General features: G+C 43.8%; 1 protein-coding gene across 5 annotated transcripts in view; it reads right to left on the bottom strand.

The window, feature by feature from the left end:
* inpp5d (inositol polyphosphate-5-phosphatase D) overlaps positions 1–27,068 on the bottom strand; it is a 134,394-nt gene that overhangs the window by 88,013 nt on the left and 19,313 nt on the right. For all 5 annotated transcript variants that reach the window (XM_059949321.1, XM_059949315.1, XM_059949304.1 and 2 more), the window contains exons 3-4: positions 3,520–3,664; positions 578–692 (exon numbers count right to left, since the gene is read on the bottom strand). In XM_059949321.1, coding sequence (XP_059805304.1) covers positions 578–692; positions 3,520–3,664 — 260 coding nt within the window. The remainder of the gene's footprint in view (positions 1–577; positions 693–3,519; positions 3,665–27,068) is intronic.

Raw genomic sequence — 27,068 nt, 5'->3', positions numbered from 1 at the left:
TCCTGCCACGACTTAATACCCTCCCATAGTTATCCTTATTCATAGCTATTTTAAAACACAAGGAACTGTGATTTCTATCCAGTTCTCCCACTGAAAAGTCAGCAACCTGGACAGGTTTCTTTTCCGATACCAGGTCCAGTAGGACCCCTGCTCTAGTTGGACTATCTACATAGTAATTTAAGAAATATCTCCACAGATGAGGGGTCTTTAGTCCAAAGTGCCTGCTAGATGTGGTCCCACCAACAGCTACTATTGTACACTGTTAGCATGTTGACCTGTATCTGAGTACATAGGACAGGCAGGAGGACGGTACCAGTATTAAGGCTCAACTTGCTGCAACATTCTCTTAGCAATACTGGTTCATCTGCTGAGAGGTAGGCAAGGAAATGGGCAGATTTTTGTCCAGCTTGGGATATGGGGAGAGCAGGAGTGGGGAAGTAAATGTAGAATATATTCAGATCTCAGCCTTTCCTAAGCCAACACCCATTTTCTACCCCCCCCCCCCCCACCCACCATTCCACCATTCCTTCCATGGCTGACTGCCCACTGTTCCCAGAGGTCAGCTTCAGCTACTTACATTGTCAAAGCTCCTGTATCCACTCCTTCAAGACGCTGTGCGAGGATCTCGTTGACCAGGGTCTGGTTAACATCGCACTTGGTTTCTGTGCGAGAGTCACTGACATCAGCTGCACCTTCAAAATGCCAAGACAAATAGCTGTTAGGATCGCCTCTTACTGAATATCAGGATAAACCTTGGATGAAGGTGTATAAAAAACACAGCAGCTCTGTTCCAATGGAACATGCCTATTAAATTCTCCAGGGTGCACATATCTGGGGGGAGGGTGTGTCAGATAGTGGGGGCTTTGTGCTCAGTGTTCTCCCTCTCACATTCAGACCAGACTACAACATTAGATCAATAAAGTATGGCACTAGCTTTAATAGGTTTTGCCGCAAGTCAAGCAAAGCTCAGTATCACAGCTACACTCAACCAAGACCCAGGGGAACCCTAGAGTTCAGGGTCCAAAGTGGAAAATGGAGACACAGGAGACAGCAGATGCTTGAATCCGAATGCTGCTGGAATCCAGAGGGTTGAGCAACATCTGCAGGAGGAAGGGGACTGATGAGGCTTTGGATTGAAACCCTGTATCAGGAGAAGGACGAGGGATAAGCAATATAAAGAGGAGAAAGGGAATAGGGACAGGTGACTGGTAGACCGGTCTCCGCCCTCTCGCTCTCTATACTGGTTACCTCTTTGCACTCTCAGTCCTGATACGGAGTTTTGACCTGAGGTGTTGACAATTCCTTTTTCCCCTCAGACTTGCTGAGTTCCTCCAGCAGGTTGTTTGTCGCTCCAAACTGGAAAACCAATTTCATTGTTGTTCCTGTCACAATCTACTCCAACAAGTTAACCCACCTGTTCTACACCATTAGTCAGATGACATCGTCATGTTTCATTGTTGTATTCTTTAATTCAGGACATGTGTTTCAAAAAAGAGTTAACAGACTGTTTAAGCTCTGAGGCCACAAGAGCTGAGCTCTATCCTGTCCTCAGAAAGCTGTCAGTATATGCAGATACAGGCTCAGTGGGCAGAAATAATGGGCCGACCTGGAAAGGCAGGTTTGTAGAATTAATTTGGTCAATTTCTGACACCTTCCTCCCCTTTCTCAATCTCTGGAGACAGCTTATCTACTGATGGCTATTATAAACCTACTGACTGTCACAGCTACCTGGACTATGCCTCTTCCCACTCTGTTACATGTAAAAATGCCATCCCCTTCTCTCAATTCATCCATCTCTGCTGCATCTGCTCTCAGGATGAGACTTATCATTCCAGAACAAAGGAGCTGCCCTTCTTGTTCAAAGAAAGTGGCTTCCTTTCCTTCACCATCAATGCTGCCCTCACCCGCATCACTTCCATTTCACGCACATCTGCCCTCACCCGCATCACTTCCATTTCACGCACATCTGCCCTCACCCCACCAGGGATAGGCTTCTTCTTATCCTCACCTACCACCCCATCAGCCTCCACGTCTAGCACCTAAGTCCCTGTAACTTCCGCCATCTCCACCACCATGCATAACTTTCCTTCCCCCTAAATCTGCTTTCCAAAGGAATTGGTCCCTACGCGACTACCTTGTCTATTTGTACCTCTCCACTGATCTCCCTCCTGGCACTTATCCTTGCAAGCAGAACAAGTGCTACACCTGCCCCTACACCACCTCCTTCACCACCATTCAGAGCCCTAAGCAGTCCTTCCAGGTGAGGTGACATTTCACCTGTGAGTCTGTTGGAGGCATCACCAGTATACAGGAGGCCACACTGGGAGCACTGGATATTGGTGACACTCGACGTAGATTGGGAGATTGCCTCGCTGAGCACTCACTCTGTCTGTCAAAAAAGCAGAATCTCCCAGTGGCCACCATTTTAATTCCCATTTGCATTCCGATATGTCAGTCCACGGTCTCCTCTACTGTCACTATCAGGCCACATTTAGGTTGGAGGAGCAACACCTTGCATTCTGTCTGGGTAGCCTCCAACCTGACGGCACGGATATCAATTTTCAAACTTCCGATAATGGGCCCCCTCCTCACCATTCCCATTTCCCTCTCTCACTTCACCTCCTTGCCTGCCCATCACCTCTCTCTAGTGCTTCCCCCCTTTCCCTTTCTTCCATGGCCTTCTGTTCTCTCCTATCATATTCCCACATCTCCAGCCCTTCATCTCTTTTACCAATTGACTTCCCAGCTCTTTACCTCACTCCTCCCAGTTTCACATATCACCTCCTATCTTTCATTCCTTCCTTCCACTTTCTTACTCTGACTTCTCATCTTTTTTCTCCAATTCCAATGAAGGGTCTCAGCCCGAAACATTGACTGTTTACTCTTTCCCGTAGATCCTGCCTGGCCTGCAGAGTTCCTCCAGCAGTCTGCGTGAGTTACATGCCCACCCTATTGGGGTGAAAGGGCACCAGCCCAGGGCAACAAATGCCAATAGAGTGTCCATTCCAACAGGTGCAATCAATTTAGGCAAGAACTGAGGGGATCTCCTTCCACTCAACATCTTATAACCACATCAGGCTAAAGGAATCACTCAGCACAAATGCAACTACAGCTTACTTTCCTGGGGTGTTCAGCTGGAACTAACCACAGTTCACTGGAAGGCATGGTAGTAGGGTTGGTCTCTCAGGATCAGAGGCCTGGGTTCAGTCCTGAGACATGGTGCTGTCCTAGTGGAGTTTCCAGTTCTCCCCGTGCCTGCAGGGTTACTATTCCCTCCCACAGTCCAAAAATGGTCGATTAGTTTAAGTGGCCCTTGCTGGGCAGGTGAATGGTAGAATTGTAGGGGTGGGGGGAATTGATGAGAATGTGAAGAGAGTAAAATGAGTTCAAGTAGGATTGGTATAGAATGGGTTCTTGGCAGTCAGCAGGCTGAAGGGTCGGTTTCCATACTGTCTCCCCCCCCCCCCCCACCATGATTTATTAACACCAGTTTACAAAGCAGTTTGATTCTCCCATTACCTGCTTCTGTCTCTGGGCTCTCCACCTCTTCTACTCGCTCCACAGGATACCGCAGGTGAGTCACCAGCCCCACATTCTCTTGCTTATAATATTCAATCAAGTCGGGCATCTTTTCAAAGTTCTTCGACTTGATCCCCGCTGAGGACTGTGAACAGATACACAATAATTACCAGAATGGTCAGCAGCTTCAGTCCTCACACGTGTACTGATCCCCACCACCTCGCCTGTTATACCCAGAACCTCCAGGGTCACTCACACAGCAACTCAAGGCCGTTGGTGTGGTTTTGCATAATGCTTTTTCCAAACCACAAAGGCTCGGCGGTCCAGCTCACACTTCTTCCTTTTTCAAGCTAGGCTAGTTGCAAATTGTGTGAGGCAGGCAATCACATAAAAAACCATAATCTCACATACCCTGAAACTCATACATGGGATCAACGCTTCAGGCATCATAAGCAATTATTTATTCAGGCAGACAATCAATCCCAGCGGCAATTCAAGAAGGTGGCTCACTACCACTCTCTCCAAAGAAATTATGAAGGACCCCACGCAACCCTCACACAAACTCTTCTCCCTCCTGCCATCTGAAAAAAGGTACCGAAGCATTCGGGCTGTTACGACCAGACTGTGCAACAGTTTCTTCCCCCAAGCCATCAGACTCCTTAATACTCGAGTCTAGACTGACATTGTAATGTGTCCTCTACAGTGCCTACTGTCTTGTTTATTAATTATTGTACTGCCCTGCATTATTTTGTGCACTTTATGTAGTCCTGTGCAGGTCTGTAGCCTAGTGCAGTTTTTATGTTGTTTTACGTAGTCTAGTGTAGCCTGGTGCTGTCTCACATAGTAGTGTAGTTTTGTGTTGTTTCATGTAGCATCAGGGTCCTGGAGGCACGTTGTTTCATTTTTACTGCGTTCTGTACCAGCAGTTTATGGTCAAAATGACAATAAAAGCAACTTGAACTTGAACTTGAACAGTGGGTGCAGACAACAATGCAATTTGAGTGTCAGCCCTTTGAGCATGCAATTTTAGGAGAAATGTTTGCAAGTCTACTTGTTCTCTGGATAGAAAGGAACTTTCACTTCTCTGCCAGGGAGGCGGAGAATTTTACGTGCTCACTACTACTGATGTCATCGAGAATTCTGTCAGAAAAGGCTTGTGTGCTGGGAAGAACTAAACGGATAAAGGAAGTTAACTTGGTAGCCACAATATGCACAAAATTGTTCTGCTTCAAGTTAATTTGACTTTTATGAGAACAGCACCATTTTATCTGCAAGCTGTTCATACACTTCTAGCTCAGCAGAATTCCATAAAGACCTGTTACATATCCTGTCTGATCTTCCAACCAAATTAGCTTAATTTGCCACATAGACATTAAACAAGAGTGAAATATGTTGTTGTGTCAACAACAAACATAGTCTGAGGATTGTGCTGGGGGCTGCCCCCAAGCGCAGCCACGCTATGGTACCCAGTCAGCATGCCCACAACTCACTAACCCTAGACAGACATCATTGGACTGTGGGAGGAAATCCACACAATCACAGGGAGAGCGTACAAACTTCTCTCGGACAGCCATGGAAATTGAATCCAGATTGGTGATCTGTAACGTGCTGTATTGGTGCTGTAACGAGACACTACCCTTCCGTGTCACCATTTATGATACAGGAATTGAACAGGGGGTGTGGAAAATTACAGGCAGCCTGCGCGTGAGTGTTTTCAAAAGTGTGGAGGAAGATGAAAGGGCCTAAACTGCATTCCATCCCCAGCCACCATGTGACAGAGGACTCTCTGATATACGGGCTGTTCACAGGGTCACACATGGAGACAAACATTGAGTGCTGCCGCCAGATCATCAATTCGGTGAAAGACTCTCTTTGGTTGGCCTGAAGCTTGTTGGTCTGCCAGCACATTGAGATGTCTGTGGCAGAATGCTGCCGACTGGCTCATCCAGGCTGCAGGATTACATGCTGAGGGAAACACTGAAGTTTGGTGCAGTCACCGGTGGAGAAGGACCTCAATATGGAGTTCTTCTCCTGTTGAAGGGAGCAGCTGGGTGGGGAGAGGAAGTGGCTTACACTGGACAGCAATTTTTTTTAATTTTGTGGTGATGAACTTGAAGTTGAAAACAAATATAATTTTATGATACTTGTCTAGTAGGAATTTGGAGAAACACAAAATTAACTTATTGAATATAAAGGGTTTAATTGTATATCACTTTGCAATAGTTCTACTAAGCTAAAACTGTTTTGTTAATTTTCATTTGTACTCAGTGTCTGAGACTTCTCATTTAAGTGTCTAACAATATTCAGCCAACATTTATAGATTCCAGTTGCCCTCACACTGTTTCTCCATGGCCGCAATGCCCTGGTGAAATCCTTCACCATGCTCCTCACTGACAGTGCCAAGATTTGCAGGGAAAACATCTCAATGGGAATGCAGGAAATGAATCTTCTGTGACATGTAGCACTCCATGATTTATGTATGGAAGCATGTTGTCAACCAGCTGCACGTAGTTTGGTGCTCTGTAGTTGCCAAGAAAAATTTCAACAACATCCTTGAATGCCTTCCATGTGATTCTCTCTGGTCCACTAGAAGTTCTTCAAATTGCCTGTCATTGATGACCAGTTTGATTTGTGGACCAACAAAAATGCCTTCCTTAATCTTGGCATCAGTTATTCTGGGAAACATCTTTCTCAAGTATCAAAATCCTTCATGGAAATGTTTGTGCCAGATGACAGCAGATTCTATCCTTGCAGTCTTCCATCCAACTCAGGTTTTGCCTTTGACAAATCCAAGTCTCTGACCAGGTCATTCAAATCAGAATAAGTTATCAGGCTTACTAGACATAAAGGGTTCGGCATCACAATAAATTTCCATTCTTGGCTCGTGCATCACTGCATTTTTGTCAGCCCCCTCTGGACTCCTCGTCGCTGATGGCTTTGGTACTGGAAGACTATCACCATGTGGCACAGGTCTCATGGCTGAAGGGAGACCAGGATATTCGATGGATTTCTTGTTATTAAGCAGAGAAACCAGACACACTGGTCAGACAGAAGTAGCAGTCTGTCACATGATCCTTCTCCTCTCTCCATACCATCAGGACAGCGAACGGCATTGAATTCAGAGCATCTCTGAGCCAGGCTCTAAGATCAAAAGCTCATGTCGCTCAACTAATGTGAGGAACCCAAGCATTGACTTAGGAACCAATTTTACACCCAATGTAGAACTCATAGGCTTTCATAATAAGAGGAGTCATGCTCTCTGAGATTTAACTGTATACTCACTACAAACATCACGGCTGTTGCAACATTGGTGAGACATTTTGCAATCTTAGATATTCCCAAAAATACAATTACTTTATTTTAATGGGTACACACAATATGCTATGGGTATAGAGCATACACATTAATGTGATCGCAAACCGATATACCTGTAAACACAATGTGTAGAGAGGAGTGTGCACAATGCTTTTATAGTCTTTTGAAAATCCATCCTGCCTAATCTGTCTTGAACAAGATAGAAAATCTTTCATCCCACATTGTGGACAACATTTTAAATGACTTGAATTATGAATTGAAATCACTAATATTGTTGTTGGTGTTTCTTTCCACACCTTGAGATGCATCAGGCAGCAAACTTGCCGTTTCGCTGTGTTTTTTTAAACAAGGCTGAACACAAACTCGATGCTAAACCCGGCGTGGTTGGAAAGTATGCACGGAGTCGGCCGGATCTGAACCCAGGTCCACTCACCTCAAGGTTCAGTGCAGATACCACTACACCACCGGCCGACAGAACAGATATTGGTGATCACAAAATAATGGTGCGCGATAGGAAAATTTCATGGTGATTTTCATGACCAGCAGCCCAAATTCCATGAGTGCACTCTGAAATATTCAGGAAGCAAAATCATTTTGTCCAGTGTAATTATATTTAATATAAAAACCCAGGGCGCCACATAAATGGCAACAGTGCTAGAACAGTATGGAAATGGGTGGATGGTTTATTCTGATAAATAATATTTTATTGTCAACAAAGTTTATTTTGTTAAGTAATGTTACCATCCATTTATCTTTCTCTCTGGTCTAGATGAATTTCAACCTCAAGGATGCTTTTGCTTATGGACCCTTATTGCAGTGTCTTTTCTTTTGGTCTTAGTTTTGATTAATTCTATACCATGGTTTCAAAAGAGCTTAATGCTAGTCAATACAAGCACATCCTTAAATGACCCCTTTGGTTTCAAACACAACAAAATCTGAAGATACTGGAAATCCAAGCAACACACACAAAATGCTGGAAGAACTCAACAGACCAGGCAGCATCTATGGAAAAGAGTAAGATGTGTCCTGATGAAGTGTCTCGGCTCAAAGTGGGGACTGTTTTACTCTTTCCCCTAGATGCTACCTGGACTACTGAGTTCCTCTAGCATTTTGTGTCTGTTGCTTTGTTTTTTTCAATAGGTTTTTCCATCTTGATCTAGTGATCTGTGTTAATGATGCAAACATGCCAGAGAAAGCAGGATCTCCCAGTGGCCACCCATTTTAATTCCACGTCCCATTCCCATTCCAGTATGTCCATCCATGGCCTCTTCCACTGTTGTGACGAGGCTACACTTAGGTTGGAAGAGCGATATCTTGTATTCCATTTGGGTAGTCTCCAACCTGGTGGTAAGAACATCAATTTCTCAAACTTCCGGTACTGCTTCCCACCCCCTTCACCATTTCCTATTCCCTTTTCCATCTCACATCTGCTTACCCACCCATTGTCTCTCTCTTTTTCTTTCTTCCATGGCCTTCTGTCTTTTTCACCAATCGACTTCCCAGCTCTTTCCTTCATCCCTCCACCTCCTGGTTTCACCTATCACCTTATGCTTCTCTCACCCCTCCACCCGCCTTTTAAATCTACTCCTCAGCTTTCCCCTCCAGTCCTGTTGAAGGGTTTTGGCCCAAAATGTCAACTGTATTTTTTCCCCACCATAGATGCTGCCTGGCCTGCTGAGTTCCTCCAGCATTTTGTGTGTGTTGTCATAATTATAGGATTTTTTTAAAAAACTTACAATCATTCAAGTACATATTTAGCATGTGGAAGGAACTTCAGTTTGAAGCGTCTTTCATGCTGTTTATAGAGCAATGTACCACTAGTCAGCAGATTGCTCATCCTCTATTCAGCATCTGCCATGTTCCCTCAAGTAGAGGTTCCTTACTCCAGGTCCTAGCAGATGACTTTTTCCATGAGTTGAAGTTAACTTCTTATACAAAGGTATAGGGAACTTCAATGCTCTCAGCCTGTCTTGGGCCTCTGAATTGAATTGGATTCAATTGACTTTATTACTTACATCTTTCACATACATGAGGAGTAAATCTTTATGTTACATCTCTGTCTAAATGGACAATTTATAATAACTTGTAGTGAATAGTATGTACAACAGGACCGCCAATATAACATAGAAATAAAATTGTATTAGCCTGAATTAATCAGTCTGATGGCCCGGTGGAAGAAGCTGTCCTGGAGCCTGTTGGTCCTGGCTTTTATGCTGTGATGTCATTTCCCGGATGGTAGCAGCTGGAACAGTTGGGGACTCAGGTCCCCAATGATCCTTCAGGCCCTTTTCTCACACCTGTCTTTGTAAATGTCCTGAATAGTGGGAAGTACACATCCACAGATCTGCTGGGCTGCCCGCACCACTCTCTGCAGAACCCTGCGATTGAGGGAAGTACAGTTCCCAAACCAGGAGGCAGCCGGCTGAGGTAAAACAGTTGCTGTTGTGCTTCAGGAATGTCATTTAGATAACAAGGAGCAATGGGTCGACATTGAGGTGAAGTGCTGCAGCCATGACAATCTCCTCCACTCAGCAGCTGCTGCCTAGCTTTACAAGACACCTTTCACTATTTTTAACCAAGGGCTGTCTGATGCGTATGCAACTGTTATGACTGAATTGTCAGCGCCCAGAACAAGCTATGAGACAATGAAGTGCATCATGGCAAGGCCATTGTATTTGATTGACTGGGACTGTCACGAAGCAAAGAGGAAGGTGTGGTGTGCTGAGTAATACCAAAGGTCTTCAGTGCAGCTGGTGGAAAATTTCTTTGCAAGATTACATCTCAGAGTTGTACAGTAAGAGACTTGTACCCACTGTAAAAAGCCACAATGTCAAACATATCTGTACTTCGTGATCTGGAGCAAGGCTGGGGGTGGGGGGGGATATGGGGAGAGGTCAAGGTCTCGAGGTGATGTGTTCTTTGCCCCATTTACAAAGGGCTTCTGTCTGCTCCGGGTTCAGCGGTTTCTCAGTTGCAAACTGAAGGTCCCTTCTCTGCTTTATGTGATGATGGACCAGGCATTCCCAGGAGTTTGTGGGATGTTGAATTTCTTCGAGAGAGAGCTCTGAACAGGTCCTCAATCTTTTCCTCTGTCCAGCTGGTCATATTTTCTGAAAACAGAGCTCAGAGCAAAGAGTCCAACTTGGGAGTTTGGCAGCGGGCGTGGGAAGGACATTAACCTGGTAAACATGGCGACTGGAGTAACTCAGACCTCAGTCCTGGGGAGAGCTGTCACATAAAGCCAGTCAGCTGCAGTTAATCGGAGGGAACTGTACTGGTTGCAGCACTTGGAATTGATTTTTCCAGTGTCTCCATATGTAGCTCAGTTCTGAGAAGCTTATAGGATGGTTGCGTTTACTACCACCCTGAAGACTGTGACTTCTGTATCTGATCTGGATCACTGCACTGCAGGCCACAGCGGTATCACTTCACGACACAAGATACAGACCTGGTGGGTACATGTCTGTTTAACAATGGAGTATCTTTCCACTGGGCACAGATCTCTCGCTGTACAACTCTGAAACGCAGAGTACTTATCTTTCACTTTGTAACCCAGTTTCTTTCTCTACAGTGTGTACAGATCTGCCACTTTGTAACACTGGAGGATTGAGCTCTGGGTACACACTTGCTACCCAGCTAACTGCAATTTCAAAGAACTTTGTTTTAAAAAGCGCGGTTGTTACAACCATAATGGGTTATGAGGTTCTTTGAATTACCACTCCTCCCCTGTCTTGTGCCTCAGTGTTTACTGCAGTTCAAAGCAGTAAAGCACATGACCTTGAGGGGTTCCCAGATATGGCTGATGCAGCTATTTCGAGTGGTGTGGAAATTTATTCTGCTTCCTGGTTTAAGTGGCTGGCAAATGTCTGCGCATGCTTTCAAAGAAATATAGATTTTAATTTTTTTGCCTAAGTGCCCGGAGTTCTCCCTTCTAGATTTAGAGCTTTACATCACAAAACCAGCTTTATAGCCCAGCTGGTCCCCGCCAACCAATAATCCCATCTAATGTATCCGATTTTCTGGCAATTGGCCCACTTCCATCAATCTCTCCTACTCATGCACCTGTCTGCATGCTTTTTTTCTTAAAAGTGTTCTTAAAGCACCTGCCTTAAGCGCCTCCTCTGGCGGCTCACTTCATATCTGGGTGGAAAAGTTGCCCCTTGGGTTCCTATTAAATATTCACTCCCCCCCCCCCCGGGCCCTCTACTGATTCTTCAACCCTAGGAGAGAGGCCTCTGACAGTAACTACACACTTTGAGGTCTGCATTACATTCAGTAGGAACATATTATGTAGTACATTTTCAGCCTCCTCTTTCATTTACAATATTTTAATCACTGAACACAATTATAAGGGACCATTCAGCCCAATAGAGCAAGATGGCAACCCATTATAACTGGGATCTATGAGGCACCCCCTACAAGCCCCAGCCATTACAAGTCTCAGACTCAAACTTCACCCACATGAAGCCTCAGCCAGAAGCCTCACCCACAGCAAGCTTCAACCAAAATCCCCGGGGCACAAATTCCAATCAACCTGCAAGGCCCATCAAAATTCCCACCACAAAAACCCCTGGCCACAAGTCCCTGATTACTGCAACATAACGTGACGTCCATTGGGTAGACAGTATAACTTCCCTCTAGAATCCACGGTGTAAATACACGGTGCAACTTGGAAAATACAGCAAAGCATATTCTAACAGACACCATAAATTTGCGAACCACCTCCTACAACCAGAACTGGTACAAGGAAGCCACTAAATGAAATCAGTGGGGGTGGTACAGACAGGTGTGTTTGTCTCCCAGCAATGGGCGGATTCAAATAAACATCTAACTGAACATCTCAACAACAAAAAAAAGCACGATTTTACACTTAATGAAGGACAACCAGAGGAGAGGGTTGAAAGCGAGATACACAGAACACTGGAGAATCTCAGCAGGTCAGGCAGCATCCATGGAAAGGAGTAAACAGTTGCCGTTTCATGCCGAGACCCTTCATCAGGATGGAGAAGGAAGGGGGGAGATGTCAGGATAGAGAGGTGGTGGGAGGGGAATGAGGCTGGCTGGAAAGTGATAGGTGAAGCCAGGTGGGTGGGAAAGGTCAAGGGCTGGAGAGGAAAGAATCTGATAGGAGATGAGAAAGGGAATGAGGAGAGGACCCAAGGGGAAGCAATAGGGAGGTGAGAAGAAGTGAAAGGTGAGAGTGAGAATAGAAGGGAGTGGGAGGGGTGGGATTTGTTCACCAGGAGAAATCAATATCATGCCATCAGGTTGGAGGGTACCCAGATGGAATACAAGGGTGGCCTCATCTTGGCAAAGGAGTTGGCCATGGAGCAACATGTCAGAAGGGAAATGGTTTTGCTCTGGTAGCAACAATGATTAATATTTCCTATTGATTTTTGAACTGCGGTCAGATAAAGTTCATTTTCTTCAGTTTAAAAAAAACCTTCCATTAGCGTCAGAAACAAGAAAGTCCCTACTGTACAATAAATGCACTCTGGGAATAGGTAGCAGAGCCTAGATATTAACAGCTTACACGTTGTAGGGAAGGGGGGCCAGGAGAGGTAGAGAGACTTGTGGTTTGCCACCCTTGGTCAGAGCAGGAAAGGGTTAAAGTCTCAATGTTGGTGTCATGAATCAGACATAAAACATGATCCCTAATCAGTTCAACCAGATGCTTCCGCAGGCAAAAGGGCTCTTTTTAAAGAAAAGGCTAGTGAAATTAAAACCGTACTTTCTAATTGCAGGTCCATTTACTGATTGGACATCTCACAGAATGAGAAGTAAGTTCACTGGTTTTAAAATGGCCCCAAGGGCTAGAAACAAGACAAGTCTCCACTGAAGACTTCTCTCTCCCTCTCTCTCTCTCTCTCTCTCTCTCTCTAATGCAGCAAAATTGTTGGATGTGTTCTCTTTCAGACACACGGCCTTGGCTGCTCTCGCAGCTGGCTGAAGAGGTTTGCACCTGTAGTGTATTCAGTCTTTGAGAAGTATTGTAAATATATTCATTCACTAAAGTAAAACGAAGTACATAAGTTATTCTGCGCTCCCAAGCTTTTCCTTCAATTGATTTCTGGAGTTATAAAGCATAACAGTATCAACCAGACATGGCACATAACATATTCACCCAATGCAAAGATGCAGGCAACAAGGTTTTTAAAAGGAGACCAGGGTGCTTCTCTCAGTGTGCAGGTCATTTTTTTCTCCAAGGGAGAGAGGACACACACACACACACACAACAGGCCATGCAGAATCAATGGAAAAGAATAAACAGTCGACGTTTTGGGCCGAGACTCTTCATCAGGACTTCAGACTCTGAACTTCAGGTATCTCAGCAAGAAGCTGAAGCCAAAGGTCAAATCTACTATGTTTGTACTAAATTGTGGAGAAGGTTCAAGATGATGGGCTTCTCCTGTTTTACTTTGGAATCATCTTGGAAAACAAAAGGGTGCTGCGCAGTGCTTTGTCCAGTGCAGAGTAAAACTGCATCCATTTCCCAGCCTCTCATTGAGAAGAGTTCCAGTAACAGTGGAACTTTTCTTCAGGTGTGAAATTCCTCCAGAGACTTCAGCAGTAGAGCAATGTCCAAAGTCCATCTCTGTAATTTTTAACTTCAGTGATCAGCCAGATTTATCAGTCCTGCTTTCCCCGAAACCTTGCTATTTAAGGGGCCTACGCTCAAGCAGTGAGATACAGCCTCATTCCCTTGCCTGGACTGTTTTGTCCATGCAGATCAGGGTCACAAGCACTCACAACTCTTGCAACTTGGCTTCATTCCAGGCTGCCACTGCTAATTTTGCCACATCTCACAGCTTGCTGCTAACTGCTGTAATAAAGTGTCCAAGCCATCTCCATAATGCATGAAAAGATTTCAATTACCCTCTTTCTGTTATTCGCAGGAGTGGGCAAACTGGGGTTCCCCAAAGCGCAGTCAGGTACAGAAGGCACTCGTGTCCTTAGAGGAACCTTCATGGCAATCTCTTACCAGGAATTGCTAGCTGAAGCTCTTGATAGCTCCCTTACACCAAAACCATGCCTCCTGCTGGTACTGTTGTTCTAACACCTGATCCGCTGGGAAGTGTCCCACCAACTCCATCTCTCTCCAAATTACTGAAGCAGCCTGACTTTAAGCTGCAAGACTGCCTAGCAGCTAGAAAGATGCTGCGTGTGATACATACATGATTCCCTCTCACAATGGATGTAATATAAAGCAATAGGACACAAGAAACACAACAACTGATCACAAACCCTACTATCAAAGATCATGATCTTAATAGTCTAGGATACAGACACACAAAGCTATTAAAGTTGTGAAAAAGTATTAAAGATTTTCTGGGCTGGTTTCCCTCCATTTGTATGTGGACTTGAGATGCATATTTGGACTGCCATGATTCCTGTAGCAATGAACAGTGTACCACATCTCATTGGCTGTTGAATACTTTGGAATGCTCGGAGTGGGTGAAAAGTATTGCAGAAACACAAATGTTTCGGTAATAAAGCCATGAATCATTTAAGTAAGGAACAAGTGCATCAGATTTAGTTGAAGAAACATCACCTGCCATGTATAAATGGCAATCCAGCAATTAAAAATGTTTATGAGGAACTACTTGGTGAGATAAAAAGGAAAATTTACGATAGATAAAGTAGCAATGATAAATAGCACAAGGCACAGCTGCCAAGAGCAGCGTCATAATAGGAAGGGCCAAATACATTCAGTGATATGTCCATACTTTACTCCCGGGACTCAGCACTCTCATTTTACATCCTATTCAGGTGTACAAGATGATAAGAGGCATAGATCAAGTGGCTAGCCACAGACTTTTTCCCAGGGTGATTATGGCTATTGTGTTTTTAATGTGTGTGTGTGTGTGTGTGTGTGTGTGTGTGTGTGTGTGTGTGTGTTTTTATTTAAATAATTCATTATTGGTTATATGTTTAAACATGTGAATTGTATAATCATCACACATCACTGCTCGCTTCAGGTAAACATGAAGTTAGATTCTCATTTCAGACTCCCATGTCTTCATCTGAATTAGTTTAATGTTTTGAAGATATAAAACATAAAACTATGCCCCCTGGTATTTGTTAATGTGATTTGAGAAAAATATGGGCAGTGAGGGGGGTATGTCAGAGGCAAGTTGTTGTTGTTTGTTTGTTTCTTACAAAGTGAGTGGCGAGTGCGTAGAATGCCTTGCCAGGGATGGTGCAAGAGGCAGATACGTTGGGGGCATTTACCAAATCTTAAGATAGGCACATGGATAATTGAAAAATAGAGGATTATATAGGGTGGAAGGGTTGGAGTGCCCTTAGAGTATGTTAAGTGGTCAACACAACATTGACAACATTGTGTACTCTGCTGTTTTATATTCCATTTATATTAAAAATCTGGATTAATTCTGTAATGGATGAGTAGGTCAGAAAGCAGAAATTACATTTATACTTATTATGTTGAAAAACTGGAAGATGTTGAGCTTCCTAGACTTGGAAAAAAGACCTCGTAGAACCACAAGATTGTAAACAGTAATGAAAAAGGTTAATCCAGATTAGGACTCACAGTTGAAAAGATTTATAAACACAAGAAATTGGTTATTAGATAACAAAAGTAAATTCTCAAGGATAATTGACAGTCATAAAAACTGGCCCTTCACCCCATCTAGTCCATGCTGAAACCATTTAAACAGCCTATTCACTTTGACCTGTATCTCTCCAAATCCCTACTATCCACATACCTATCCAAACTTATCTTAAACGTTGAAATAGAGGTTGCGTGCACCACTTGAGCTGGTAGCTCATCCCACACCGTCTTGACCCTCTGAGCAGCTACCCCTCATGCTCCCCTTAAACTTCTCTCCTTTCACCCTTAACCCATAACCTCTGGTTGTAGTCCCACCTAACTGCAGTGAAAAAAGCCTGCTTGCATTTGCCCTATCTATACACTCACGACAGAACAATTTAACATCAGAATAGATTTTTTCGTAATTGTTTCGTAATCCATTTTTAAGACTTAATGTTAATTCCCTGGAGAGATGCTAATGAAGAGTCTTCCTCAACTATTGCAGTCTTTCTATAAAGGTACACGCACAAAATGCTGGAAGAACTCAGCAGACCAGGCAGCATCCATGGAAAAGAGTGAACAGTCAATATTTTGGGCCGAGACCCTGCATCAGGCCTGAGAATTTTTACAGTTTACTCTTTTCCATGGATGCGTCCTGGCCCACTGAACACTATGGGGACATTCCCTGCTCGTTACACATTGGCGTTAGCTGTCGATTAATGCTTTTCCGTCCACCTAAAGACCGGTGGGATGAGAAAATTGCTCTGAGGAACTCCTGCAGTGGATGTTTTGGTGCTGGGTCATTGATATCAGTCAAGTAAAGCCACTTCCCTTATATGAGGTACAATCTAACCATTAGCGTGTTGATCCCTTGCTGCCTATTGACCAGAGTGCCTCAATGTTAAGGCGGAGTCACCCTCGCCTTTCTCTGGAATTCAAATCTTTTGTCCACGTTTGTGACAAGGCAATGATGAGCTCTGAAACCAGTGGTCTCAGCAAAACTCAATATGGACATCAGTAAGCAAGTGCTGCTCGATGGCACTGGCAAAGGCAACTTCCTGACTTACTGATGCTTGAGAGTATGTTAGACATTAATTAGCTGGATGGGAGTTATCCTGCTTAGGACGTACCCGGCCATATCCAACCAGTGCCATAATTATAATGGAACAACTAATGTTGAAACACAGGTCTCCAATCCTACATCTCAGCTGTTGTCTGGTTTCATGGCCAGTGCTCTCAGTCCATTCTCAGGTGGGGCTGGACACTTACTTCTGCAATTGCTTGGTTCTCAAAAGAAGCAAGATAGACCACATGCTCTGCAATTCTACCTGAACTTGCTTGCAAAGGCTTCAGCCTTGTCAGGTGAGGATGAATGTCCTTCCTCAACTACAGGAGACAGAAGCTTCAAAGAAGAGTGTTTACCACTTTAACTCTAACAGCAGGGCAACATTACATTTGGTGCTTAAACTCTATCAATACATATCCTGTCACTATACCCCTTTTACACAAGTATACTGCATTTTCTACCTTTTTTTTTCTTATCCAGGTCAGTAATAGATTAATTGGTTGAGACTAATTGGTCAACAGCTTCTACATTATGATGAAAATCAGCTGCAGGTCCAGCAGATTTGAAGACCAAAGTACCCAACTACAGCAAAGCTACAAATACAAGGAGAATATAATGTTCAAACTATGCACCATTCTGACAAAACCACAACTTCTGGTGTGAATTCGGTTTGCTCAGGTACCACTAAACCTATCACAAGTCCTCACTGACATCTTTAGAATGTCTTTGGTGGAAAGTAAATGCTATCTTAGATTTTGGTTTAGTTAAGCAGACTGCAGGAAAAGATAACCACAGATGCTCAACCACACAGAGTAAAACCAACTCAAACATTTTTACCTATTACTAGGTACGAAGAGCATCAAGTGCCATTTGCAAATGTTCAAATGACTTCTTTACTACTTAAGTCCCAGGATGACTTCAACAAAATCAAATCATTGGCCCCTATAAATAAACCCCATTGGTTTTGGTATGAATAAAGTGCACTAAACATTTGGAGCCTAGAGGACACTGTTGTAGACCAGCTCTCTTCCCCGATAATTCTTCCCTCTATTGTGCCTCACTTTAGTTTCATGAGAGCAATAATGTCCAACACTGAAGCTCCCAATACCTTCTCCACTCTTACGCTGTAGATCTTTACTCTGTTATAAGAGGTATCCAAGACTAGGGAACATATGCTTAAGGTGAGCAAAAGGGTTAGAAGGGATCCAAGGAAGAATATTTTTCCTGTCTGGAATGCAGTCGATGGGATGAAGGCATAACGTAACAAAATTTAAGTAGTTTCTGAATTAGCTCCTCAAATCAGCCGGGCACAGTATGCCAAGATCAAGTACAGAAGGGTGCTTGATCACCGGCATACACATGGTGAGCCAAAAGGCCAGCTTCTATGAGGAACGAGTAGGATTCTGACTCTAAAATTACTATGGTAGTCAGTAGCAAACATTTACTGAGGTGCACCAAGAGCCAGGCCTCTTTCAACTATTAAAAAGCCAGTCTCCTGGTGTCCTGAATCATGGGTCCAATTCCATTGCTGGCGACCTGGGCTGCAAAACTCCGTTATATGGGATTTAACTGTGAAAAATCAAACATCACAGTTCATGTGAACCAAATTCAACCAGCAGTTACTGAGAACAGTAGACTGTGTAATAAATATATTTTAAAAGTCTTTCACAACTCCAAAACATCAGTCAATGAAAGCAAGCATGCAGGTAAAGCAAGCAGTGAAGAAAGCTAATGGCATGCTGGCCTTTATAACAAGAGGAACTGAATATAGGAGTAAAGAGGTCCTTCTGCAGCTGTTCAGGGCCCTGGTGAGACCCCACCTGGAGAATTGTGTGCAGTTTTGGTCTCCAAATTTGAGGAAGGACATTCTTGCTATTGAGGGAGTGCAGCGTAGGTTCACAAGATTAATTCCAGGGCTGTCATATGTTGAAAGATTGGAGTGACTAGGCTTGTATACACTGGAATTTAGAAGGATGAGAGGGAATCTGATTGAAACGTATAAGATTATTAAGGGACTAGACACACTGGAGGCAGGAAGCATGTTCCCACTGATGGGTGAGTCCAGAACTAGAGGCCACAGTTTAAGAATAAGGGGTAGGCCATTTAGAACAGAGATGCGGAAAAAAATTTTCACCCAGAGAGTGGTGGATATGTGGAATGCTCTGCCCCAGAAGGCAGTGGAGGCCAAGTCTCTGGATACCTTCAAGAGAGAGTTAGTTAGAGCTCTTATAGATAGCGGGGTCAAGGGATATGGGGAGAGGGCAGGAACTGGGTACTGATTGTGGATGATCAGCCATGATGACAGTGAATGGTGGTGCTGGCTAGAAGGGCCAAATGGCCTACTTCTGCACCTACTGTCTATTGTCCATCATAAACTACCTCACACAGTCCTAACTTAGGTTTAATCTGGAAATTAGTCAGGCTGGTGTTGCTCAATTTGATCTAACAAACCAGCAGTGAAATAATGACTAATAAGTTTGTTGTAATAGTGTCATCAAATTCACAAAGACAAGATTACCACAAGATCCTTTAAGCAGAGTAGAGAGGACAGAAGTGCTTTGACTCAATCAGCACTTTCAACAAGGCAGGAGTATTCTCTCAGCACCATAATTACAGTGCAGACTTGCATGTCTGAGTTCAAAGTACGTGTAAGACCCGTACACAACCCCAAGGCTGCTTGCAGGCATTTACAGTAACTACAAGAAACACAACAGAACCAATGTCCAGCCCCAAGAGGGTGGACAGAAAATCAATATGCCAAAGCCAGCAAACTGGGCAATACAAAATAATTCAAAATAAATAAACAAGCAATAAATATCAAGAATGTGAAATGAAGAGACCTTGAAAGTGAGTCCAGAGGCTGTGGGAACTGTTCAGTAATGCGGCCAAATGAAGTTGAGTGAAGTTATTTCCTCTGGTTCCAGAGCCGGATGGTTGAGGGGTAATCAATGTTCCTGAACCTGGTGGTGTGGGCTCTCAGGGCCTTGCTCCTCCTTCCTGATGGTTGAGGGGTAATCAATGTTCCTGAACCTGGTGGTGTGGGCTCTCAGGGCCTTGCTCCTCCTTCCTGATGGTTGAGGGGTAATCAATGTTCCTGAACCTGGTGGTGTGGGCTCTCAGGGCCTTGCTCCTCCTTCCTGATGGTTGAGGGGTAATCAATGTTCCTGAACCTGGTGGTATGGGCTCTCAGGGCCTTGCTCCTCCTTCCTGATGGTTGAGGGGTAATCAATGTTCCTGAACCTGGTGGTATGGGCTCTCAGGGCCTTGCTCCTCCTTCCTGATGGTTGAGGGGTAATCAATGTTCCTGAACCTGGTGGTGTGGGCTCTCAGGGCCTTGCTCCTCCTTCCTGATGGTTGAGGGGTAATCAATGTTCCTGAACCTGGTGGTGTGGGCTCTCAGGGCCTTGCTCCTCCTTCCTGATGGTTGAGGGGTAATCAATGTTCCTGAACCTGGTGGTATGGGCTGTCAGGGCCTTGCACCTCCTTCCTGATGGCAGTAGCAAGAAGAGAGCATGGCCTGGATGGTGGAGGTCCCTGATGATGGATGCTGCTTCCCTGCGACAGCACTCCAAGTAGATGAGCTCAGTGGTGGGAGGATTTTACTTGTGATCAACTGGGCCATATCCACTACTTTTTGTAGGATCTTTTGCTCAAAGGCATGTGTGTGTTCATACCAGGCTGTGATGCAGCCAGTCAATACAATCTCTTCCATACATCTATAGGAATTTGTCAAAGTTTCAGATGACATGCCAAATCTTCACAAGCTTCTAAGTAGTAGCACTGTTGTGCTTTCTTTATTATGGCACGTGTGCTGGACCCAGGACAGATCCTCTGAAATTATTACACCAAGTTACTCTCCACCTCTGATCCCTTCATTGAGAACTGGGTCATGGACTTCTGGTTACCTCCTCCTGCAGTCAATAATCTGATCCTTGGTGTTGCTGACATTGAGTGAGAGGTTGTTGCGGCACCCCTCAGCCCAATTTTCATGCCTCCCTCCCATTTACTGATTCATCACCACCTTTGATTCGGCCAATGACAGTGGTGTCATCAGCAAACTTAAGTACGGCATTGGAGCTGTGCTTAGCCACGCAGTCATAAGTGTAAAGCGAGTAGAGCAGGGGGCTAAGCACACAGCCTTGAGGTGCACCTGTGCTGATGGAGATTGTGGAGGAGATGTTGTTGCAAATCCGAACTGACTGGGGTTTGCAAGTGAGGAAATCGAGGATCCAGTTCCATGAGGTATTGAGGGAAAGACCCTGAAGCTTATTAGTTAGTTTTGGAGGGAAATTGTAATGTTGAACTGTAGTCCATGAAGAGCATCCTGATGAATGCATCTTCACAGTCCAGATCTTCCAGGGTTGATTGAAGAGCCAATGAAAAGGATTCTGCTCTGGACTTGTCCTGGTAGGTAAAATTGAAGTAGGTCCAAGGTCACTTTTCAGCCAAGAGTTGATATGCTTTATGACCAATCTCTCAATGTACTTCATCGCTGTAGATGCAAGGGCTGCTGGATGATAGTCACTGAGGCAGGTTACCACGTCTTCTTGGGCATCAGTGTGATTGAAACCTGCTGGTGAGTGTCTCAGACTGCTGAAGTGAGAGGTTGAGGAGTCGGTTGATCAGCACGGGTCTTTAGTACTTGACCAGATACCCTGTCTGGGCCAGGTGCTTTCCATGGGTTCACCCTCATGAAGGATGCTCTCATGCTGATCTCAGAGACTGAAATCACAGAGTCATCGGAGGCAGTGGAAGTTTGTGAAGGTGCATCTATGCCCTGATGGTCAAAATGAGCATAAAAAGGCATTGAGCTCACCTGGGAGTGACCTTTGTTGGTTGATTTCATTTTGCAGGAGATGGCAGCATTCAGGCCCTGCCACAGCTGTCTAGCATTTGTCAGTGATTGAAATTTGGTCCAGGATTGACACTTTACAAGCAAAATCGCTTTCTGGAGGTTGTGCCTGGACCTCTTGTACCTTACTTGGTTGCCAGACCTGAATGTCACCTGATAGACCCTCAGCAGATTGAGGCTCGACTAAGGCCTCATCTTGAAGTCAATGCCTCAGCAGAAAAAAAAATATCACCAGCATGTGAGGAGGACTTTCTAAACACAGTAACCTTGCGGAGTCAATAGTAAAAACTGGTGTAAAGACAAACCAGCAACAAATTATTCTTAATTGATGTATTCAGAATCATGGCAGAGACCCGTTTTTCTTTTTACCCCACAAAAATTGATGAGCTCTTTTGGACCATTGTTTTAATAAATCAGGAAACACATGACCAAAAGTAGCAGAGTACTGAAGCCACCAGTAGCTTTATCACCAGTGTGTCCCTCCTAGGAAACAATGGAACAATCTTGTCCAAGATCCAAGAAGGGTGTTGATTTTCATTTTGAAAACCCACCAGCTCATTTTCTAGCCAGGTTTCCAACATAAAGTGTAGTTAGACACCCCACCCCCAACTCCCGGAGTGTGGAGGCGTCTCTTCCAGCTAGTGGCCTACTAACACATAGAACAGCTCTCCCAGTAGGCCACCAGATACAAACTGCTAACATTCACACTTCCTCTCCAAGTCAACAGGATCTGTGACTATGCAGAGCACTTCACAAGTTCCATACCTGCCCTGCATGGAGACAAAATCTTCACCCATCTCCTCGAAAGACCTGCAGATAAAATTTATTTCCAAGCAGAAAGCCCATCAATGATTGACTACTGAGCTTATGGCAGCTTGGGCAAAACACATGCAAAGGCCAAAAGAGTATACAATCACTGTTGCACATGTTCTCCTGGTCAGGAGAAAGAAAGGCTATTGAGAAGTCAGCCCTCTGGGTACATTACCATATCCTTGATCAGATACATATTCTCCTGATTGAAGGGTACAGCATTGTACAAGACTGGTCAGGGTTGATTGTGTGGGTCAGCATACTGCCCAGGCCAGTGGCCGGTCCGAGCAAAATAAAATCTTGCAACCTGTGCTGAGAGAAGTTTCTTGATGTAAGTGTCTTCAAAAGAAGGGGATTGTTCCATTCGTGATGTTGACTGCCTTGCATTATAAAATAAATTGGAAAATTTGTTTATTATTGTCACATTATGGAGGCATAGTCAAAAAATTGCTTACCTTCCATACAGATCAGTTCATTACAACGGTGCATTGAACTGGTAGAAGGGAACACAACAGCGTACAGAATAAAAAGTGTTGCCGTTCAAGTAGACAATAAGGTGCAAGGCTACAATGAGGTAGATTGTAAGGTCAAGAGCCCATCTTTCACACTAAGGAAACATTCAACAGTCACATAAGAGCAGGGTGGAAGCTGTCCTCAAGCCAAATAGCACTTGCTTTCAGGCTTTGTATCTTCTCTCCAATTGGGGTTGGGGGGGGGGAGAGCAGAGAGTGCCTGGGGTGGGTGGGATCTTTGATCATGCCGGCTGTTTTACCGAGGCAGCAAGAAGTGTGCAGTCCATGGAGGGGCAGCTGTTTTCTGTGATGCACCGAGTTGCATCCACAACTGTCTGCAGTTTCTCAGACGGTAGAGCGGAGCAGTTGGCGTACCAAACCACGATGCATCAGATCAAATGCTTTCCGTGGTGCATGGATAAAGTGCCAAATTCCCTTAGCCTCCTGAGGGAGCACAGCCACTGGCAAGCTTTCATGGCCGTAGCATCAGGACAGGTTGAACCAAAACAGGCCACCTCCAATGTCCACGGAGGAATTTAACACTCTCATCCTCAGCCCCATTGATGTAAACAGCAGCCTGTGCATTGCCCCCATTTCTGAGGCTAAAGTCTGCTCTTGTTTTGCTGACATTGAGGAAAATGTTACTGTCACCACATCATATCACTAGCTTTCCCTCTCCTTCCTGTATTCTGCCTCATCAGTGTTTGGGATACGACCCACTCTGGTGGTATCATCTGCAAACTATTGGAATGATGGGGTTTGAGCAGAATATGTTAGTCTTAAGTATACCAGGGGTAGAGTTGCGGGCTGAGGACGTAGCCTTGTGAGGGATTGGTGTTGAAAATAATTATTGCAGAGGTGTTGGTCAGGAAGTAAAGAATCCAGTTGCAAAGTGAGGCGAGATCCTAATCCCAGGATTAGGAGTTTGAATACGAGTTTGCTTGGCACAAAGACTCACATAATTTTGTGAAGAAATGCAGTCTGATAAATTTTGAGGATATCTGTTGTGTATTTAATATTTCAATATATATTTTAATTGAACAAGTTATCAAACTACCACATGATACGTGCATGCCTCACTTAAACTTGAACTAGACACACATTTTTTGACTCCTGTGTTCTCTTTTGAACTAGTTTAATGTTCTGAAGTTACAAAACACAACTCTATCATGAAACATCTTAGCCAGCAGTTCAAATAGTGTCATGCTTTCTCAACAGATTTGGGAACATCAGCTTCAGTTGTTGAGCTAAAGTCTGCAGTGTGATGTGAGCCCATAAACTTAGGTCAGGGGCAAAAGGGCAACCACAGACAAGAAGATTGATGAAAGTGTCTGCCCGCTAAATATCTATCCAATCGATTTATGAAGGAACTTGAGTTAAGTGCTGGTTGCTTGATGCTATCTGTAATGTAACCACCAGCAATCTGCAGAGACAAAACTCATGGAACAGAAGACTCAGTGGATTAATTTTAGATCTTAATGTAGCTTGTGGTCACAAAAAGAGGAACAATAAATAAAATACAACTGCAAATTGGTTAAACAAACAGTGTTGCAGGAGGTAGAGTTACTGTTCAGATGAATGAGCCAAAACCTCTATTATAAGTTGATTCCAAATTTAAAAAGATTTGGGCCCATAAAAGTTTAGATTTTTTTTTAAACAAGCCTGTTTCAAATTGAGCAGAGTCCAGCTGTGATGTAGATTTATTCACAGTAGGCAAAATGGTGGTTTCATTCTCCACATGATACAAAATGGCTGACTGAGGTTCATCAGTCTGCAGAAAAGCAACCTACTAGTTCAGTTGTTGCTGGGCAACTGAGTGAAAAATTGAATGTTAGATTGTTTGATAGAGCCAATCCTATTTCAATAACTAAAAGAAAGTGACAAACCATCATACAAATACATCTATGGACTCTCAGGAGATAAAATACCATTACCGATTGAAGCAAATAACTTCTTATTAGAATGGTATCTCCTAACTTGAAGGGAAACAACATTAAAATCCAGGACCATATAGGAAGTTAAGGAGGACTGAAATTGATGGAATCTGCTGGAATACATTTGCCCACACATATCCTAACATCCTGTTCCTTGTACTGTACCATGTTGCCATTGTCAAATTTCAGAACAGTGATTAGGCCAGAGGTCTTCAGTCACTTTAACCAATCAGACTCCCTCCATTATATCAGAACTGGGATGATTGCTAATGGAACAGTGTTCAGTTTTATTTGTTCACCTACTTTCTGGCAAGTAGTTAAGAATATCTAGCCTCCACAAGAACCAAGAAATGGCAGTCACCAAGAAAAGAGAGAGACTCAAAACCTCACCTTATCATCATCCTTAATACCACAGTGTTGCAGAAGTATAACATAGCCAACCACAAAAACACTGTCATTCCAAGAGCAGATCAGATGCTAGGTATAAAGCAATAGTCATCTACACCTGCTCAAAGCCTTTCCACTATCTGCAAAGTACAATTCCATGGTATTACGGAATACCTTTTATCTGCTTGGTTGAGAGCAAATCAAACACTTAATATCAACAATATAAATCATAAACTACCTTGCTTAATAGCACTCCAACCACTCAAAAAAATCCACTGCCTATACCATTGATCCAGTGGCTGTGCGGAGTACAGTATATAAACTATACTTGCAGTCACTTGCCAGGACTGTTGGTAGAACCTTTACATCTAGAAGGCCAAAGGCAGCAAGCAATTGGAAACAATACCAACTCGAAATTCACTTCCAAAACATATGCTATCCAGACTTGGAAACAATTTGCTCCTCCTTTCTGGTCACTGCTGAAAATTCTGGATCCCTACCTTGGTGCACAGTGGGAAGGCTTTCATTGCAAGAACTGGCAAGGTTCAAGTTTGTTCACCAAACGCTATCAAGAGTAATTATGGATGAGAATTAAATATTGGTCTTGCTAGCAGAGTTCATATTGCAAGAATTAATATGAACATTTGCACTGAGCTTTTATATGCAATGGGCCTGATGAGAGCTCAAGTTGGAAATGATCTTAATAATTGGGGCTCCAAAACAAAGTGCACAAATGTCTTCTGGACTTCCCTCAATTTGTGGCAGTAAAATTCCAAACGGGGTGACAAGCATTTGATTCTCTCCATCCCAAATACCTGAGAAGGACTCTTTGTACTTTTAAACTTGTAATCCTATCAATGAGTAACACTACAAATGTTTGGCCTTTCTTGTTGTTCTGATGTACAGTCCTTTTATACCTGGAAGTAAACTGGCAAAAGTAACTTGACCTGTATTCAGCGGATTGATGTTTGTTGTGTTCCTACATCTAGTGAACAGCTGGGCAAAAGCAATGGCTGTCCCAGGTACTGTCCGCAAATAATTTATGGACCAGTTATTACACCTGGGCTGCTTTAACTACTGTAAAAGGCAACAAATAAAAAGAATAGATTCTGCACATAAGAGACAAAACTTGCAAGTCTTTCCAAGTAGCTGGTACCAATAACTATTGAAGAATACCTGACTCATTACTTTGCTGTTACTGTTTGTCATACAAGGATAATTCCCATTCAATCCAACTAGTGAAAATCTACACAACTGAAATACCAGTTTCTTCTTTAGCCCTCCCAGCTCCCCCCACCAATAACTTCATACAAGGTTTAAAAGGTACATCTAAAGGGGTGTGAAATCACCATAAAATTTGATTCTGAACTTTCTCCCCAATGGCAGCTGTGGTGAAATAAGTGCCGTATATAGAATACAGGGAAAAGGTGGGAAATGTGTTTTTGTAATTGCAGTAGAACAGCCTACCAATATTCACCAAACTCTCATGAGAGAACTGCTGGTAGAAGTGCTCACAGTAAAAGACAAATCAAAAGCTCAAAGTATGAAGTATTTATACATTATACAATCTTGAGTTTTGTCTCCTAACAAGCAGCCACAGGAAAGAAACCCAAAAGAACCCATCGAAGAAAAGGAAGACTATCAAACACCCAATGTGCAGAGAGAGAGAGAAATCATGTCAACCAATAAACGCACGCAGATAGCATTCTGAACTGAATACTCATCTTCAACGGCACAAACCCACTGGTGGAGTTGTAGCCAGATTGCCAAGGTGAACAACACAAACCAGGCTGGTGGATCACTGCTGGTCGCTCTACATCACAAAAGACTCAGGAGAGATTGCCAGTATCCTGACGGATGAGGCAAGTAAGCTACAGGAAAAAACTGCCTACTGTAGAGAATAGATAAGTGTCAGTTTAAACACTCTGCCGGAGCTCCACTCTTGCAAGGGCTATACAACACCTGAACAGATAAAGATCAGGTAGTAATGATGCACGGAGACAAATAATAGTCTTACATTCTTGCCACTAGTACAAGGGAGTTGAGACTGCGGACACTGGAATCTAGGACAACACACTCAAAGCTGGAGAAACTCAGCAGGTCAGGCAGCATCCACGGGGCA

Source organism: Hypanus sabinus, chromosome 2 (genome assembly GCF_030144855.1).
Source record: "Hypanus sabinus isolate sHypSab1 chromosome 2, sHypSab1.hap1, whole genome shotgun sequence".
Classification (NCBI taxonomy): Eukaryota; Metazoa; Chordata; class Chondrichthyes; order Myliobatiformes; family Dasyatidae; genus Hypanus; species Hypanus sabinus.
Note: the sequence above shows the minus strand (reverse complement) of the source record. Positions and strands in the feature narration are given on the sequence as shown.